Consider the following 14,641-nt stretch of genomic DNA (forward strand, 5'->3'; position numbering starts at 1 on the left):
GCCACATACTATGTACTGTGTTAGACTGTCTCCTCGTAACAAACCTTTTTACTGAAATTCCAAAACTGCAAACGTTCTGCAGGGGGAAAAAGAAAATCTTACTTGCGTATCCGTAAGAAAGTACACTTTTTCTAATTTTCCCCCAAAAGGTTTCTGCACTGCTTGCTTTGTCTTTGGAAGATTTTCTGTCAACGGCATAGAATCATAGAATCCTCACAGTGCAGAAGGCCATTCGGCCCATCATGCCTACATCGACAACAATCCCACCCAGGCCCTATCCCCATAACCCCACGTATTTACCTACTAATCCCCCTGACACTAAGGGTTAATTTAGCAGGGCCAATCAACCTAACCCGCACATCTTTGGAGTGTGCAGGTAAACCAGGGTGCCCGGAGGAAACCCACGCAGACATGAGGAGAATGTGCAAACTCCACACAGGCAGTGACCCAAGGCTGGAATTAAACACGAGTCCCTGGTACTGTGAGGCAGTGGTGCTAACCACTGTGCCACCATGCCACATGAAACAGAGCAAGGGAATACCAGATTGCCCTCACCGGGTCAGGGCAGAGAAATGGTGCCATTAGGAATCCATTCGGGCCCTCATCATCTGTCCCTTCCGAGTGAAGTACAACAGATTGGATCATTGGTATGGAGAAACAGGACAACCCAATGAAGAATATCATGCTATTCCCTGTTACAATATTCCTTCACACATTTGAATTCATCAGTCTCTTCAAGTGTACAACCACCTTCTCTCTTCCAATAACTTACTGTTGAAGTGCAAAAGAGAGAGTTTCCATGTACGTCTGCAACTGTCCATCCACCAATCAAAACTACAGAAGTAATTTTTCCAAGATGCAACCTTACTGTAGTATCAAATGAACCTAGATTCCAGTGATGCAAATCACCTCTATCCTTGCAGTCGCAGTTTCAACAGCTGCTGATGTGGCAGCCATCTCCTGTTCCACCAGATCACCCAGTTCTTTTTGTTTGATGTCTCTTCCTTTAGGCCTCAGCTCCTAAAATAACACACACACAGCAGTCAGTAACATCGCATGGAGGGCACAGCAAAGCACTGAGAAGGAATTCAACTCAGACAATCCAAAGTTACAAGAGATCTAGTTTTTTCAATAGGGACATGAATCTAGAGTGGAACTTAATCACATGCACCATGAAATCTGGGTTTGATTCTTGTTCTATGTTGAGTCAGCTGGAGCAGCAGTTTGGGTGGCCACAACAGGCCCCTGCATCCAATGGCTCGCGAGAGAGTGAGAGAGAGGAAAATAAAACTTTTCCGCTATTTATCTTCTTGATCACTCCTACTGGAAAACGCAGCATAGGTTTACCTCTCAGGCTTCGAGAACCCACTGACACTCATCATCTGGGCTCACAGCATGGCCACTTCAGTGAGGGATTGGATGGCATCCAACTGAACTCCATTGTGAGTCAATGCCTTGGAAAAGGAGGAGGAATATTAGAAGGCAAAGTAATCACTGCGTGAGGGATGGGGGATTAAAAACAGGAAATGTTGGAAACATTCAGCAGGTCAGGCAGCATCCGCATAGAGAGAAACAAACATTTCAGATCTCTTTCCACAGATGCTGCCTGACCTGCTGAGTATTTTCAGAATTTCCCATTTTTATTCCAGATTCCTCCAAACTATTCTGCACTTTGTGGGGTAATTGATGGCATGGAGTAAACCTCCTACCAAACCAAGGGCATCTTGATGCTGTGTTGCACTCGCAAGGCTATCCAATATTTTTTCCAAATTTAAGAAAGCAATGTCTGCCTCTCACCTCCCCAATTGCGTTTATCTGGCTCAGACCTTCCCTCACTTTAGTACAATCCGCAGTGCTCAAAGTGGTAGCGTCCTTCAAACTGGAGAAGTAGGCAAGTACCTCACTCCCACACTGCTTGCACACTTCCAACAGACCTAGCAATTAGAAAACATAATGTATGGACAAAATAATAGACATGGAACAAAAATTACAATCAGACATAACCAGCTGACAGGGGTTTGATGGCCAGGGGCGGGGGGTGGCAGAACCAAGAAAGAGAAATGTGTAGGGAGAATAGTTGAATGCACCATCTCTAGCCAATGTTGATTGAGTTGATATTAATGTGGTACTACAAGAAACAGTCTCATTCTAATCTGTGGCTGGCCACCATTGAGCACACTCTTGCTTTTCTGCAGATGATGAGCACCCAGAGAGATAAGTTGGAGCCTCCCATGCACTGCTTTCAATACAATGGTCCTGCTCATGACCAATAACAGTTCCATTAACTTTTAAGACTTTCTTCTGGATCAACTTATTATTTTAAGCGATTCAGCTGCCATTATTTATTACACCATTTGTTAACAGTATCGCCATCACCATCTAATTCAATGCAAACCACAACAAAATGTTTTTTTGCTTCACCCAGAGGCCCAGAATGTGCTGAAATTTTTTAAAATTCTGTTTTCTCCCAATTTCTTCTCAAAGTGTGAACAACAGTGATTTGCACTCTCAACACCAGGGACCCGGGTTCAATTCCGACCTTGGAAGGCTGTCTGCATGGAGTTTGCACATTCTCCCCGTGTCTGAATGGGTTTCCTCTGGGTGCTCCTGTTTCCTCCCACACTCCAAAGAGGTGCAGGTTAGGTGGATTGGCCGTGGTAAATGTGTGAGGTTGCAGAGGTAGAGCAGGAAGGGTGGGCCTGGGTAACATACTCTGTCAGAATCAGTGCAGACTCGATGGGCCAAATGGCCTCTTCTGCACTGTAGGGATTCTATGATTAACAATTAGATGGTGGACTGTGGAAAGCAGTTTGACCATCCACGTCCTCACCCAAACTCCAGGTACAAGCAGACTGCAGCAAGTGCCAGCAGATTACATTGACTATCCTGTGACTATTCAATTAAGCCATTAGATGATTATTTGAATAGAAATTATGGCACTAAGTTGCAAGGTTGATTTGGAGAGCTAGTGCAAACACAATGGGCTGAATGGCCTCCTTGTTGCCATAACAATTGTGTGACTCAAGTACTCGGGGGTGAAATGAGCTAACTCAGCGCAGGACCGGAAACCTTCCAATCTCGTAATAATAGTGTCTTTATTTAGAACGTCATTGGAAGTACTTAATTGTAACACAGGACTGTAAAACCAGGTTGAAAGAATGCTCAAATCGTTCTGCTAACAAATCTTTAAAAAGGGGAATACAAAGCATAAGATGACGGAATATATAGTGACACAGCTGCATATTTCAGACACAAATTATTCTCTTGTAATTTACATTGTGATTGAGGTATCAGGATTTTTCACAGTCACCCACTACTCATGGTGAGAACCCTTTACCTCCTCAGAGTTCAAGATCCAGGTTGTTTCTTCAAAATAGATCTGAGCCTGTGTATATTTTAGAAATAGTGAGCCAGCTTTAGTATAGTTCACAGTGCTCATGTGTGCACGCATGTGAGCAAGTGTAAACTTCTGGGTCAACACAGATGATAAAGCAGATTGAGAGTATTACTTACGATCTGCCTGTTCCATTGGCACCATATGGGAGGTGGCACTGCCCTGAACAATAGTGTCTCCCATCAAATGGGTAAAAAGAGTGACTGACTGCAGAAGGTTGCTGACATCTGGAAAGTTAAAAAGAGACTTAAAATACCGTAAGAGAAGCACAGCACAATTCCAACCATAACAGCTTACCCAAGAGACCCTAAGCATTCCCACTTCTTTACAAACTATTTTATCCCACCCTTCCTCTCTTGAAGGTACTGACTCCTACTGCCACACAATTGTATAGGTGCCAGCCCCTCTCCAGTACCCATGGCAATGATACACTTGCTGTGTCTAAAATTCATTCATCCATAGAGGAATCTCAGTCAAGCTTGATCCTGTCCTCATCTGATACTTGCGCGCAAGCGCTTTCCAGCAAGAAGTTTACTATAATATTCAAGAGCAGCAACAGTGAATTAATTTCTCTCTTTCTTCCAATTTTTGATCAGTGACACACAATAAATACAAGTTAAATACCTCACAGGCTCTATGGTCTAACAATTTTCCCTTAAAATGGAGTCAGCAGCCAGGTGGAACTGTGGCTAATGGCCAAGAATTGGGAATCCAGTGGAAATTAGGTGTTTTCAGGGGCTAGAGAAGTAGATGCAATCAATGCCACAGGTTAGCATTTTTCAGAAGGAAAGATGAATGTGCAACTCCCCAATTGACAACAGAATATCAGTTCTCTATACTGAGAAGAAGCTGAGGGGTTGGGGAGAGTGAATTACACGTGACATATCTGGATTTATGCAGCGGTCAACAATCTGAGCCTAGCAGTGGCACTAACAGCTGTTGGAGATATTTACACCAAAAATTAGAGTGAATTTTTCTGACCCATGTTTGGATTACAGTAACATGCTGCTATATGGTAGGTAATTCAAAGACCTTGATTCATAATTTGGAGACACAGATCAAATCCACCATGGCAACTGTGGAACTTAAAAATTCAGCTCATTAAACAAATTATGAACAAAGAGCTTGTATCAGTAATGTGGCCTTGTACCTACTAGATTGTCATGAATACCCAACTGGTTTAGTATTGTCCTTTGGGGAAGGAAATCTGCTGCCCTTATCCTGTCTGAACCCACAGCAATGTAGTTAACTCTTAACTGCCTTCTGAAATAGGTCAGCAAGTCACTCAATTGCCTGAAGGGCAATTAGAAAGGGTAGTAAATACTAACCTGCTCAGTGATACCTACATCCCACGAATATTTGTTTTTAAATTGCTGAATGGAATGAAGGACATTTCTTGAAAAATCAAGACCAGGATTTTTAGGATTGCAAAGTAGAGTCGATGGTGAATGCATCCCCGCCAATACTGCCTGCCCTGCATCTATGCTCTGTGTTAATTGACGGGAGATGGAACTTCCACCTCTGACACTAGAGGAAGTCTCGCCTTACAAAATTACTGGCCAATCAAATGGACTGGTAACTCTCTAATCCCAGCAGTGCCATAAAATGCAGTGGACAGGACTGGAACTACATGCAGTGCCCAAAGACCCCAGGCCAAGATTAGTTTGGGGGTCTCAGAGCGGCGAGGCCTGAGCAGGTCAGGGTGTCGGTGGAAAGGCCAGGGACCCAGACCTTCGCCAGGGGGTGGGGGTAGGGTGCATCCAATGCAAAGAGGCTGTAGATGGAGCTCCCCACCGTCCCACCTGAAGAACAATGACAGAATCACTGATCTACCAGGAAGACACAAGAATGTCATCGAAATATGTACGTTTTCCTGTAACTGGGGAAGGAAAGATTTATGGCATCCAGTCCAGAAACAGATTTACCATGGGGAAGAGGATTCAAGTGGAACAAATAGCACCTCCACAAAATGCGACTAATACCTCAGCATCCCAGCTAAAGGTGAACAGCCTGTTCAATCAAGCAGTTCAGACTCTAATCTAACAGACTGCCTACGTAATGCTGTTTTGTGTGAGCTATTGAAGATATTGAATCCAAATACACCTCAACAACGTACATCACTCTCAACTATAACTTGATGATCAGCAATCCAATTGATGCTCATTTACCCTGGTACCACAGTACTCATGTGACAGTTAATCCCAGCTGCTATTGACTTGTGTGTTCTGGTTTGGTTTATTTATGATTTGAGGTTAATAAACAATTCTCAAGATCATGCCTTGTCTGATTGTTAATTTTGCAAATGTTTGGCTATTTGTTCAGTAGTTTGTGGATATTCTAATTGAAGGTTAGCAAGGTAAACCTAAATTCAATCCAATTGAGACAAATGTGGGCATTATTCACTCCCAATTGTAGGCTGGGAAACAGTCACTCCCTTGGAGAGGAATTAAGGTGAAGGGGATTCAAGCTTTATCCTTTCCTTGTCGAATATCTGTTGGGATACCTATCCTAGTGTGCTTACAACCTGTATAGTACAGAGCATTATATAATAATGCACACATTATCCTGATATAATAGTCACAAATGCAAATCACCACTGAATATATCTGTGTCGCAGTCAGTCTCCAGCTAACAGACTATCCACAACATCAGCTTCCCTTCTGCCCTCGAGCTGTGCTCTGACCTCACATTCTCTCCATCACCAAGACCACCTACGTTCATCTCCATAACACTGACTCTGCCCTGCGACAGCTCATCTGCTGGTGAAACCGTCACTCTTGCTTTTACTATCTGACAGTTCATTTTCTCTGCTCACTGCATCTTCCACCCTACGTAAACTTAACATCAGCCACCACTCTGCTGAGTTCCGTTCAGCCATCACCTCTATGCTTGCTGAGCGACACTGGCTCCCAATTCACCAACACCCCAAATTAAAATCCTCTTCCTCATATTCAAACTTCTCCATGTCCTTTCCTTTCTACCATCTCCAGCCCTGGAGCACAAGAAATAGAAGCAGGACTAGACTAGATGGCCCATCGAGCTTGCTCCACCATTCAATACATTCATGACTGATCTCCCTTTTCCTGCCTGCTCTCCATACTCCATTCCCTGAAACCCAAAGATCTGTCTATCCCAACCTTAAATGCATTCAATGATGGAGCATTCACAGTCCTCTGGGGTAGAGAAATGCAAAGGTTCAAAGCTATTTGAGCGAAGTAATTTCTCCTCATTTCAGACCTAAATCATCAATGATCCCCCGCCCCCCCCACCCTCCTTGTTTTAGATACCCCAATCAGTGGAAAGAAACATTCACCCCATTAAGACTCTTCAGAATCCTATATGTTCCAATAAGATCATCTCTCATTCTTCTAAAGTCTACCGAATAAAAGCCCAATATACTCAGCCTCTCATCATAGGACAATCCTCTCAACCCAGGGACCAATTTAATGAACCTTCGGCTGTACTGTCTTAAATGTGGAGACCAAAACTTCACAGTACTCCGGGGAGTGGCCCTCCTGGATCTCTGTGCTAATCCAATTCTGGCCTCTTGTGGGTCTGCCACTTTCTTCATCCAGTGAAACAAGCCTTGTCTATCCAACCTTTCCTCATAAGACAACCCACTCATTCCAGGTATCAATCTAGTAAATCTTCTCTGAACCAAATCTAATGCATTTAAATCCTTCCTTAAATAAGGAGACCAAAGCTCTGCACAGTATTTGAGCTGTGGTCTCACCAATCTCCTATATAACTGAAGCTTAACATTCAGTTATGTTCAATTTCTCTCATAATAAAGGATAGCAATCCATTAGCTTTCTTAATTACGTACTGTGCCTGAATAGTTAATCACAGATAGTGGGTTCTCCCTTTAGAATTTTTCTTCATAGTAAGAATATATTTATGAGTATTCTGAAATATCCCCTTAAATTTCTGCCACCGTTTCTGTCGATTTATCCCCAAAGCCCAGTATCCCAGTTCACTTCAGCTAGCTCAGCTTTCCTGCCCACATAGTTGCTCTTATTTAAGTTTAAAATACTAACCTTAGACCCACTCTTCTCCATTTCAAACTGGGTGCAAAATTCAGGTATATTTTGGTGACTGCTACCTAGGGGCGCCTTTACTCTGAGATCATTAATTAATCCTATCACATTCCACAATACCAAGTCTAATAAAACCTGCTGTCTGCTTGGTTCTGAAATGTGCTGCTCTAAGAAACTCTCACAAAAGCATTCTGTGAACTCCTTATCCAGGCTACTATTGCCAACCTGATTTTTCCAGTTTATTTTTGCAAAAATATATTCAATTCATAAAACATCTGAAAGAACATTACAACTATTTCAAAATGGCCATCAGACAAAGTGCAGTATTATTCAGGTGCTCCACATACATCAGGTTTTAAAGACAGCAACCTTCCCCATTATGTTAGCCATGGTTATAGCCATCCCTTAATCAAACGCACCCAATATCTTTTCTTGTATACATTGCCCTACATTATGGTGAGGAGGCCTGTAGACTACACCCATTAGTGACTTCTTTCCCCTACTATTCCTCATCTCTACCCAGATCAATTCCACATCCTGATCTCCAGAACCAATGCCATCCTTGATTAGCAGCACAACCCCTCCACATTTACCTAGCTTCCTAATCTTCTTAAATGTCATATATCCCTCAATCTTCAGGACCCAATCCTCATCATCCTGCAGCCACAGCTCTGTGTTGGCTATCAGACCATATGTATTTACTTCAAAGAGTACTATCAATTCATTTATTTTGTTACGAATGTTTTGTGTATTCAGGTACAGAGCCTTTACTTCTTGTTATCCTTGTGACATCTAGCCTTGATTGTGGAATTCTTGAGATTTTCTCTGCCTCCTCCTCCTGCCATCCCCTGACGCTTATTTCCCAATTTACTATTGTCCTCCCTTTGTCTCTCCTCTTTGATATACCACATCTTTTTACATTTGATCCCTTGTTCTACTATTTAGTTTAAAACCCTCTCTACTTCCCTATTGGTGAGATTTGCAAAAGCATTGGCCCCAGCACAGTTCAGGTGTAGACCGTCCCAACAGGACAGCCAGTACTGTTCCCAGTACCCCACGAAATCAGAACCCACTTCGCCCACACCAGTCTTTGAGTCACTCTGCTGCCCCTATTAAATACATTAATGAGGCTCCCATCTGCTTCAGTCAAAAGGGAATTAAAAGCAATCCTGGAATGCCTGAATAGGGTCAAATGTCATCCAAAGTTGCAGCTGGTTTGTCGTACAGGTATTTCCTGGAACCCTACCTGATGTGTCAGACAGATACTTTGTGTGTCCATCCTGGAGCCTGTTGAGAGAATCCACTGCAGCTTGACATCTCGTGATAAGATAATCTGCAGGAAGCAATTGATTACAGTAAGGATCGCAGTAGGTTATGTGTTTCTCTCATTATTTTGACTCAAGCTGCATCGACCATACAATGTGTGGCATAAGAAAGGTGTTATCTGGGGATTGTGAAGAGCTGGGCATTATCGCCAGTAATTTTGTGTAAATCACACAATCCTTGCAGATCCAGGGTAATTTTCCAAGGCGAGATTCTTGGTATGCAGCCTCACAAAATGGGAGTGGCTGATACAGTACTACCTCCATCACATTATAATCCCATCTCCAACTCACACTGTGTCCAGCAAGGCGCCATGCTAGGAACAGGCTCTCACAATTACCTTCTGACTTTTACCAAAGTCAGAGTTCATTTTGAGGAGACAGTGAGTGGCTGAGCTGATTCCACCCATTTCTGTGAGCAAGAGTTGTGCATCCCAACAGTGATGCAATTAAAAGCAGCAACGTGCAGTTACTGTTTGATGCTGCTCATGTTCCACAGGGATAAAGCTCACTGTTCTATGGTGCTCCAGTTCAATGATTGCTGCTGCTGGATTTTACTCACTGCACAGTTAACTGAACATCCAAAATGATTTTGTCTATCACTGACTATCCAGTCTGCCAAAGGTCCGTAGGTATGTGCCATGACACCTGGATATTCCAGTACAGAACATCACCCAATTCCTAAAAGTGTCTGAGCAAGTCACAGGGAGAGACACTTGTAGCTTTCATTGCCTCTGTCCTGACTGTCTGCCTCTCAGCTATCAACAGGATGAAAGGGTGAATTCAGATTCTGGCTTTCTATAGAAGAGAGTCAGCTAATGGTGTTAGCTCAGAAAGCTTGCAGGAGCTTCCACTTTTCTCAGCAGTTCAGGGTATTGGCACGATGTCCTGATGTAATGAGGACCAAAGATACTCATGCTGGGCTCCATTTGAACTGTGGTTGAAGGACAACAATATTCCGGCCATAATGTGTTTCCTAGCACCTGAAATCTAAGTGCAAAAACAACTTTTTCCGATCTCAAACCTCGATCAGCTTCAAAATCACTTCACACATCCTTATTATTAACTAATTAAACTACATTTTGGTTCAAATCCTATCCAGCCCCATCACCTCTTGCCTTCTGTATTTACCTGCAGAGCTCGTGCAGCCAACGTGAAGGGGATCATCCAACCTGCTGAGTGCATCTTGAACGATTCCCTCTGCCTCCTCCAGTGCACAGCGCAGCAGAGCAAACTGTTCATCGAGTAGTTGCTTCTCCAGAGTTTGCTCGTGGTTTTCCTAAAGAATACAGAACGTGTGAAGTCACCACGGTCTATTCGAAACGTATACAGCCAGTCCAGTTACACAGCAGGAACACAAACAACACCCAGTCTGGGAAGCGGGGGTCTGGGTGGCTTGTGTGAAATTGTTGCAGATAGAGCACAGGAACATTGAGAGACAATCTGGTGCAGTTAGTACAACTCTCATTACCGAGTAGTTCAGCACACAATCTAGACCAATACTTCAGTTCTGTACAGAGGGAGTGCTGTATTATCAGCAAGTGTTGCCCTTTAGATAATATTTTAAATGGTTCTGGTGGATGTTAAAAATCCATCCAAAAAAAATAACACAGCCACAAGCAGAATATTCATCCCAGTGTGCATTTCAACTGGGTGTGTTCTACTGTTGTCAGATAAGTTCAAGTTTATTTTAGTGTCACAAGTAGGCATACATTAACTTTGCAATGAAGTTACTGTGAAAACTAGTCGCCACACTCCAGCACCTGTTCGGGTACACTGTGGGAGAATTTAGAATGGCCAATGCACCTAACCAGCATGTCTTTCAGACTGTGCAAAGAAACGAGAGCACCAGTGGAAACTCATGCAGATGCAGGGAGAATGTGTAGACTCCGCACAGACAGTGACCTAAGCCGAGAATCGAACCTGGGTCCCCTGGCGCAGTGAAGGTGCGCTTTTAACCACTGTGCCACCTTGTCAGAGACTGAATTTCTTATTGATACATGAATCCTAACTAGTGTCACTCGATGCTCACTTTTTCATTCAGCTGATTCTGCAGCCCCTCAACCGTTCGGCTGGTATTGTCCCTCTCTGCTGATAGAGTCTCCTTCAGCTGCTCCAACTCATCATGTAGTCTGCTTAATGTACTCTCCTTCTGATTAGCAGCCTCACTTAATGCCTCCTTTTCCGATGTCAGGGATTCAATCGTTGATGCCATAACTGTGCTTGCCTAACAGAGAGAGGAGAAACAAAGTGAGAAAGTATTTTGAACTTTACTGAATAAAATAAACATATATTTTCCACAATGTTTTAAAGCTTAAAAATTAAAAGGGATTGAAAGGTAATTTTTTTTAAAGTATTTTATTTGTCCCCTTTTTTTAAAAAAAGAGATGTTATATAGTAATGTGTATACCACAATGAAGCAAACACGAATACACTTTCAATTATTAATAACAATTGAACTGTTTTACATTGTTGCAACTGCACTTTAGTTTTGTTATATATTTAAGTGGTTGCACAGTTGCTTTAAGAGCTGTTCACATGATTTGAAGGTGATGTCGTTAGGGTGTTTGCGCAGGCAAACTGTACAGGCTTTACTATCAGTTTGTACTCTGTGCAGTGCAAAGAACATCTCTTTCAATAAAATCTGTATGTTTGTTGTGTGTTAGTTTGAATCTGCGTGTGCAAACTATGTCTTTTCTTTTTGTGTAAAACCCACAACTCCTAACTTAGGACATTACAAGTTCAAATTCTGTTGTTAACTTAGTGCAAACCTTGATAGAAAGGGTAAAAAACAAACATTTGAATGAATGGTCATAGACCTCAAATGTAAACACTTTCTTTCTTTCTAGAGACACAGGAACAGGAGTTGACCATCCAGCCCTTCAGCCTGTTTTGCCAATCAATTAGATCATGGCAGATGTGTAATTTAACTACATCTACCTGCCTTGGTCCCATAACCCTGAATACTTTTCCCCAAGTCTAGCAATCTCCATTTTGAAATTCTCAATTGACCTCGGCCTTGACAGTATTTTTGAGAGAGTGCTCGAGATTTCACAAGCCCGAGTATAAAAGTGCTTCCTGACATCAACCCTGAAAAGCCTAGCTTTAATTTTCAAGTTATTCCCCCTTGTTCTGGACTAAACAGTTGTTCTCCATCTACCATATCAACTCCTTTAATCATCTCAAAAGACCTCAATTGGATCATTCCTTACTCTTCTACACTCAAGGAAATACAAACCTAGTGAGTGCAACTGGTCCTTATAATGTAAGCCTTTAACTCTTGCAGGTGATACCTGATCTGCTGAATGCTTGCAGCATGTTCCGTTTTCATAAAGGAACAGAGGGTTAGAAATATAGGAACAAAGGTAGACCATTTGGCCCTCGAGTCTACTCCACCGCTCAGCTAGATCATGGCTGATCTTCATCTCGGTACCATTTTCTGCACTATCCCTTGAAATCGTTGAAATCTATAAATATAGATATAAATGAGCCTCTGCAACCCTCTCGGATGGAAAATTCCTAAAATTCATCACCCACGGAGTGAAGAAGTTCCATCATAGTCTTAAATGGCCAAATATTGTTCCGAGAGTGGCCCCATTTCTAGGTCTTCCCCATCGCAGCCAGGGGAGACATACTTTCTGCATTTACCCTTACGAGAAATGGAAGAATTTTGTATGCTTCAATAAGATCACCTCTCATTCTTCTAAGCTCTAGAGAGTACAGGTTCAATCTCCTCAATTGCTCCTCTGCCCCAGATGGACCTGTGCTGCATTGTTGCAAGAATATGTTTCCTTGGGTAAGGAGACCAAAACTGTGCAAAATAGTCCAGATGCGGTCTCACCAAGGCTCTATACAACTCCAGCAGGATTTCCTTATTCCGTACTCAAATCCTCTTGCAAAAGCCAACATTCCATTTGCCTTCCTAATTGCTTGTTGCACCTTCACATTAGTTTTCAGTGATTTGTGAACAAGGACACCCTCTGGACATCAACACCTCCCAATCTCTCACCATGTAACAATTACTCTGTATTTCTGTTAACTGAATAAAATGACTTGACTATAATCACTGCTTGTTTAACCACTTTGCAATATGTACAGATAGTTAGACCAATATGAGACAAATTAATCCAAATCCAGGTTAAAGTCTCTTTCAGTCAGAAACATTAGTGAATGAACTACATTGCCTCCAACCTCTGCAATGCTTCCCTTTGCATTCACAAAATAACTGTGTGCTTCCCACGTGCTGAAGCACCTCACACACTTGTTAGAGCAAGTTTCAACCCTGATTCACTCTCATTGCAGAGACTTTGAGTAACCTTATCAGCGTGGTGGCCATGTTCAGTTCAGTGTCTCGAGAATCACAATAATGATCTCACATGTATTACCAGCCGCACTCACTAAAAGGTTGAGGTCATTGCTTCAGATTCTGGCTTTCATCTCAAAATGATTCTCCAACACGAATGACAGCAATGTGAATATCATCTTGACATTTCAATTTGAAATGCAGCCCTACTGGGGAAGCTAGAAAAGCAAGGAGCCTCCTTCTCTCCTGCTCAGCACACCTCAAACAGCAAATGCCTAATCTCTATCCTGCAAGGGTGGGGAAGCGGGAGGGTGATTGTCACCTGAAGAAAAACCCCCGACCCCAAACCACCACCCCGCTAACCTGGCCAGGTCTCTAAAATTCTACATTACAATGAGTACCGCCTCGTTGGGAAAATGTGCGGTGATTTTAGAATTTAAAAATACACATTCAGAGCAAGTCAGGATATACAAAAAGGGCAAATTTGCCAATTTCAATCAGTGCTCCAAAGCTGCTGCCTTGCATCTGACCCATGCTTCCCTTGTTGGGAGTGACAGCTGGGGAGGGTGGACGTAGATCGGTGCATTTAATTTAATCATGCATAACGTCACATCCAACAGTAATCCTCTCTTCACTCAACAAGTACACACTTCAGATTTGCCAGCAAATGTGGTGATCATGAGCCCATTTTTCCCTTTTATTCTCTGGGGTGCTTGGGTTGCTTATAGCGTCTCAATTTCCACCTCAACTGAAGTCAGGTAATGCAACAAAAGAGATCTGAACCAAACCTGGGATACTCTGGTTTGGATGGTCCAGTTCACAGCCCTTGTCTGAGTGATTTTAATTTAACTTTTTTAGTTTAACTTACTTGGACTAACCAAACAGAACAAAGAGTTCTTGACCCCGGTCTCTAAGCTTGGAGGCTGCAAATGTAACCTCACCTGCTGAGAGTCAGCGTGCGAGCTTTTCAGGGTTTCCAACACCTCATTCCTGGATCGGAGTTCCTTCTGCAGGGATTCGAAGGCACATGTCTGCTCCTGAGCCTGTAGTTTCAGCAAAGAGAAATTTATCAGCAGGAAAGCCAGCGGACTGACTGCAATTTCACATTTTCAAAGAGTTGAAAAGCCTCCAGAAAAAAATAGGCCCCAGTCTCAGGAGGAAAAAAATCCTTCCCTTTACACATCTCCACATCAACGCCAACAAATGATCCATTACCCATTAGAAATGCAACCAGCTGCATCTCTATTTAGCAGCCCCTGCCAGAACTGTCTGTGGATGCACAGGATTGGGTTTGGCTGTTGGTTAAAGGTCCTGCCAACATGCGAGCAACAGCTTGCATTTATGCAATGCCTTTAACATAGGGAGATGTTTCACTGGAATGTTATCAAACAAAACGTGACATTGAGCAGCACATAATATTCAGACAGGTGGCAAAGGTTTGGTCAGAGGTAGGTTTTGAGGAGCATCATAAAATCAGAGTGAACTCAAGAGGTGGAGAAGTTTGAGGACGGGTGGCGAGTTGGCAAGGTACATGGGGATGGACGGCAGTGCGTGGAAATAGATCCCAGCATGAGAGATGGAGTGA

The 14,641-nt window shown here is 42.9% G+C and overlaps 1 protein-coding gene across 3 annotated transcripts in view; it reads right to left on the bottom strand.

The window, feature by feature from the left end:
• Nucleotides 1-14,641, bottom strand: part of hip1 (huntingtin interacting protein 1) — a 277,810-nt gene that overhangs the window by 23,534 nt on the left and 239,635 nt on the right. For all 3 annotated transcript variants that reach the window (XM_078225078.1, XM_078225080.1, XM_078225079.1), the window contains 7 exons: nucleotides 13,998-14,099; nucleotides 10,786-10,980; nucleotides 9,885-10,032; nucleotides 8,678-8,764; nucleotides 3,514-3,621; nucleotides 1,798-1,934; nucleotides 910-1,020 (listed from right to left, as the gene is read on the bottom strand). In XM_078225078.1, the coding sequence (XP_078081204.1) occupies nucleotides 910-1,020; nucleotides 1,798-1,934; nucleotides 3,514-3,621; nucleotides 8,678-8,764; nucleotides 9,885-10,032; nucleotides 10,786-10,980; nucleotides 13,998-14,099 (888 nt within the window). The remainder of the gene's footprint in view (nucleotides 1-909; nucleotides 1,021-1,797; nucleotides 1,935-3,513; nucleotides 3,622-8,677; nucleotides 8,765-9,884; nucleotides 10,033-10,785; nucleotides 10,981-13,997; nucleotides 14,100-14,641) is intronic.

The sequence above is a fragment of the Mustelus asterias genome, chromosome 12 (assembly GCF_964213995.1).
Source record: "Mustelus asterias chromosome 12, sMusAst1.hap1.1, whole genome shotgun sequence".
Taxonomy (NCBI): domain Eukaryota; kingdom Metazoa; phylum Chordata; class Chondrichthyes; order Carcharhiniformes; family Triakidae; genus Mustelus; species Mustelus asterias.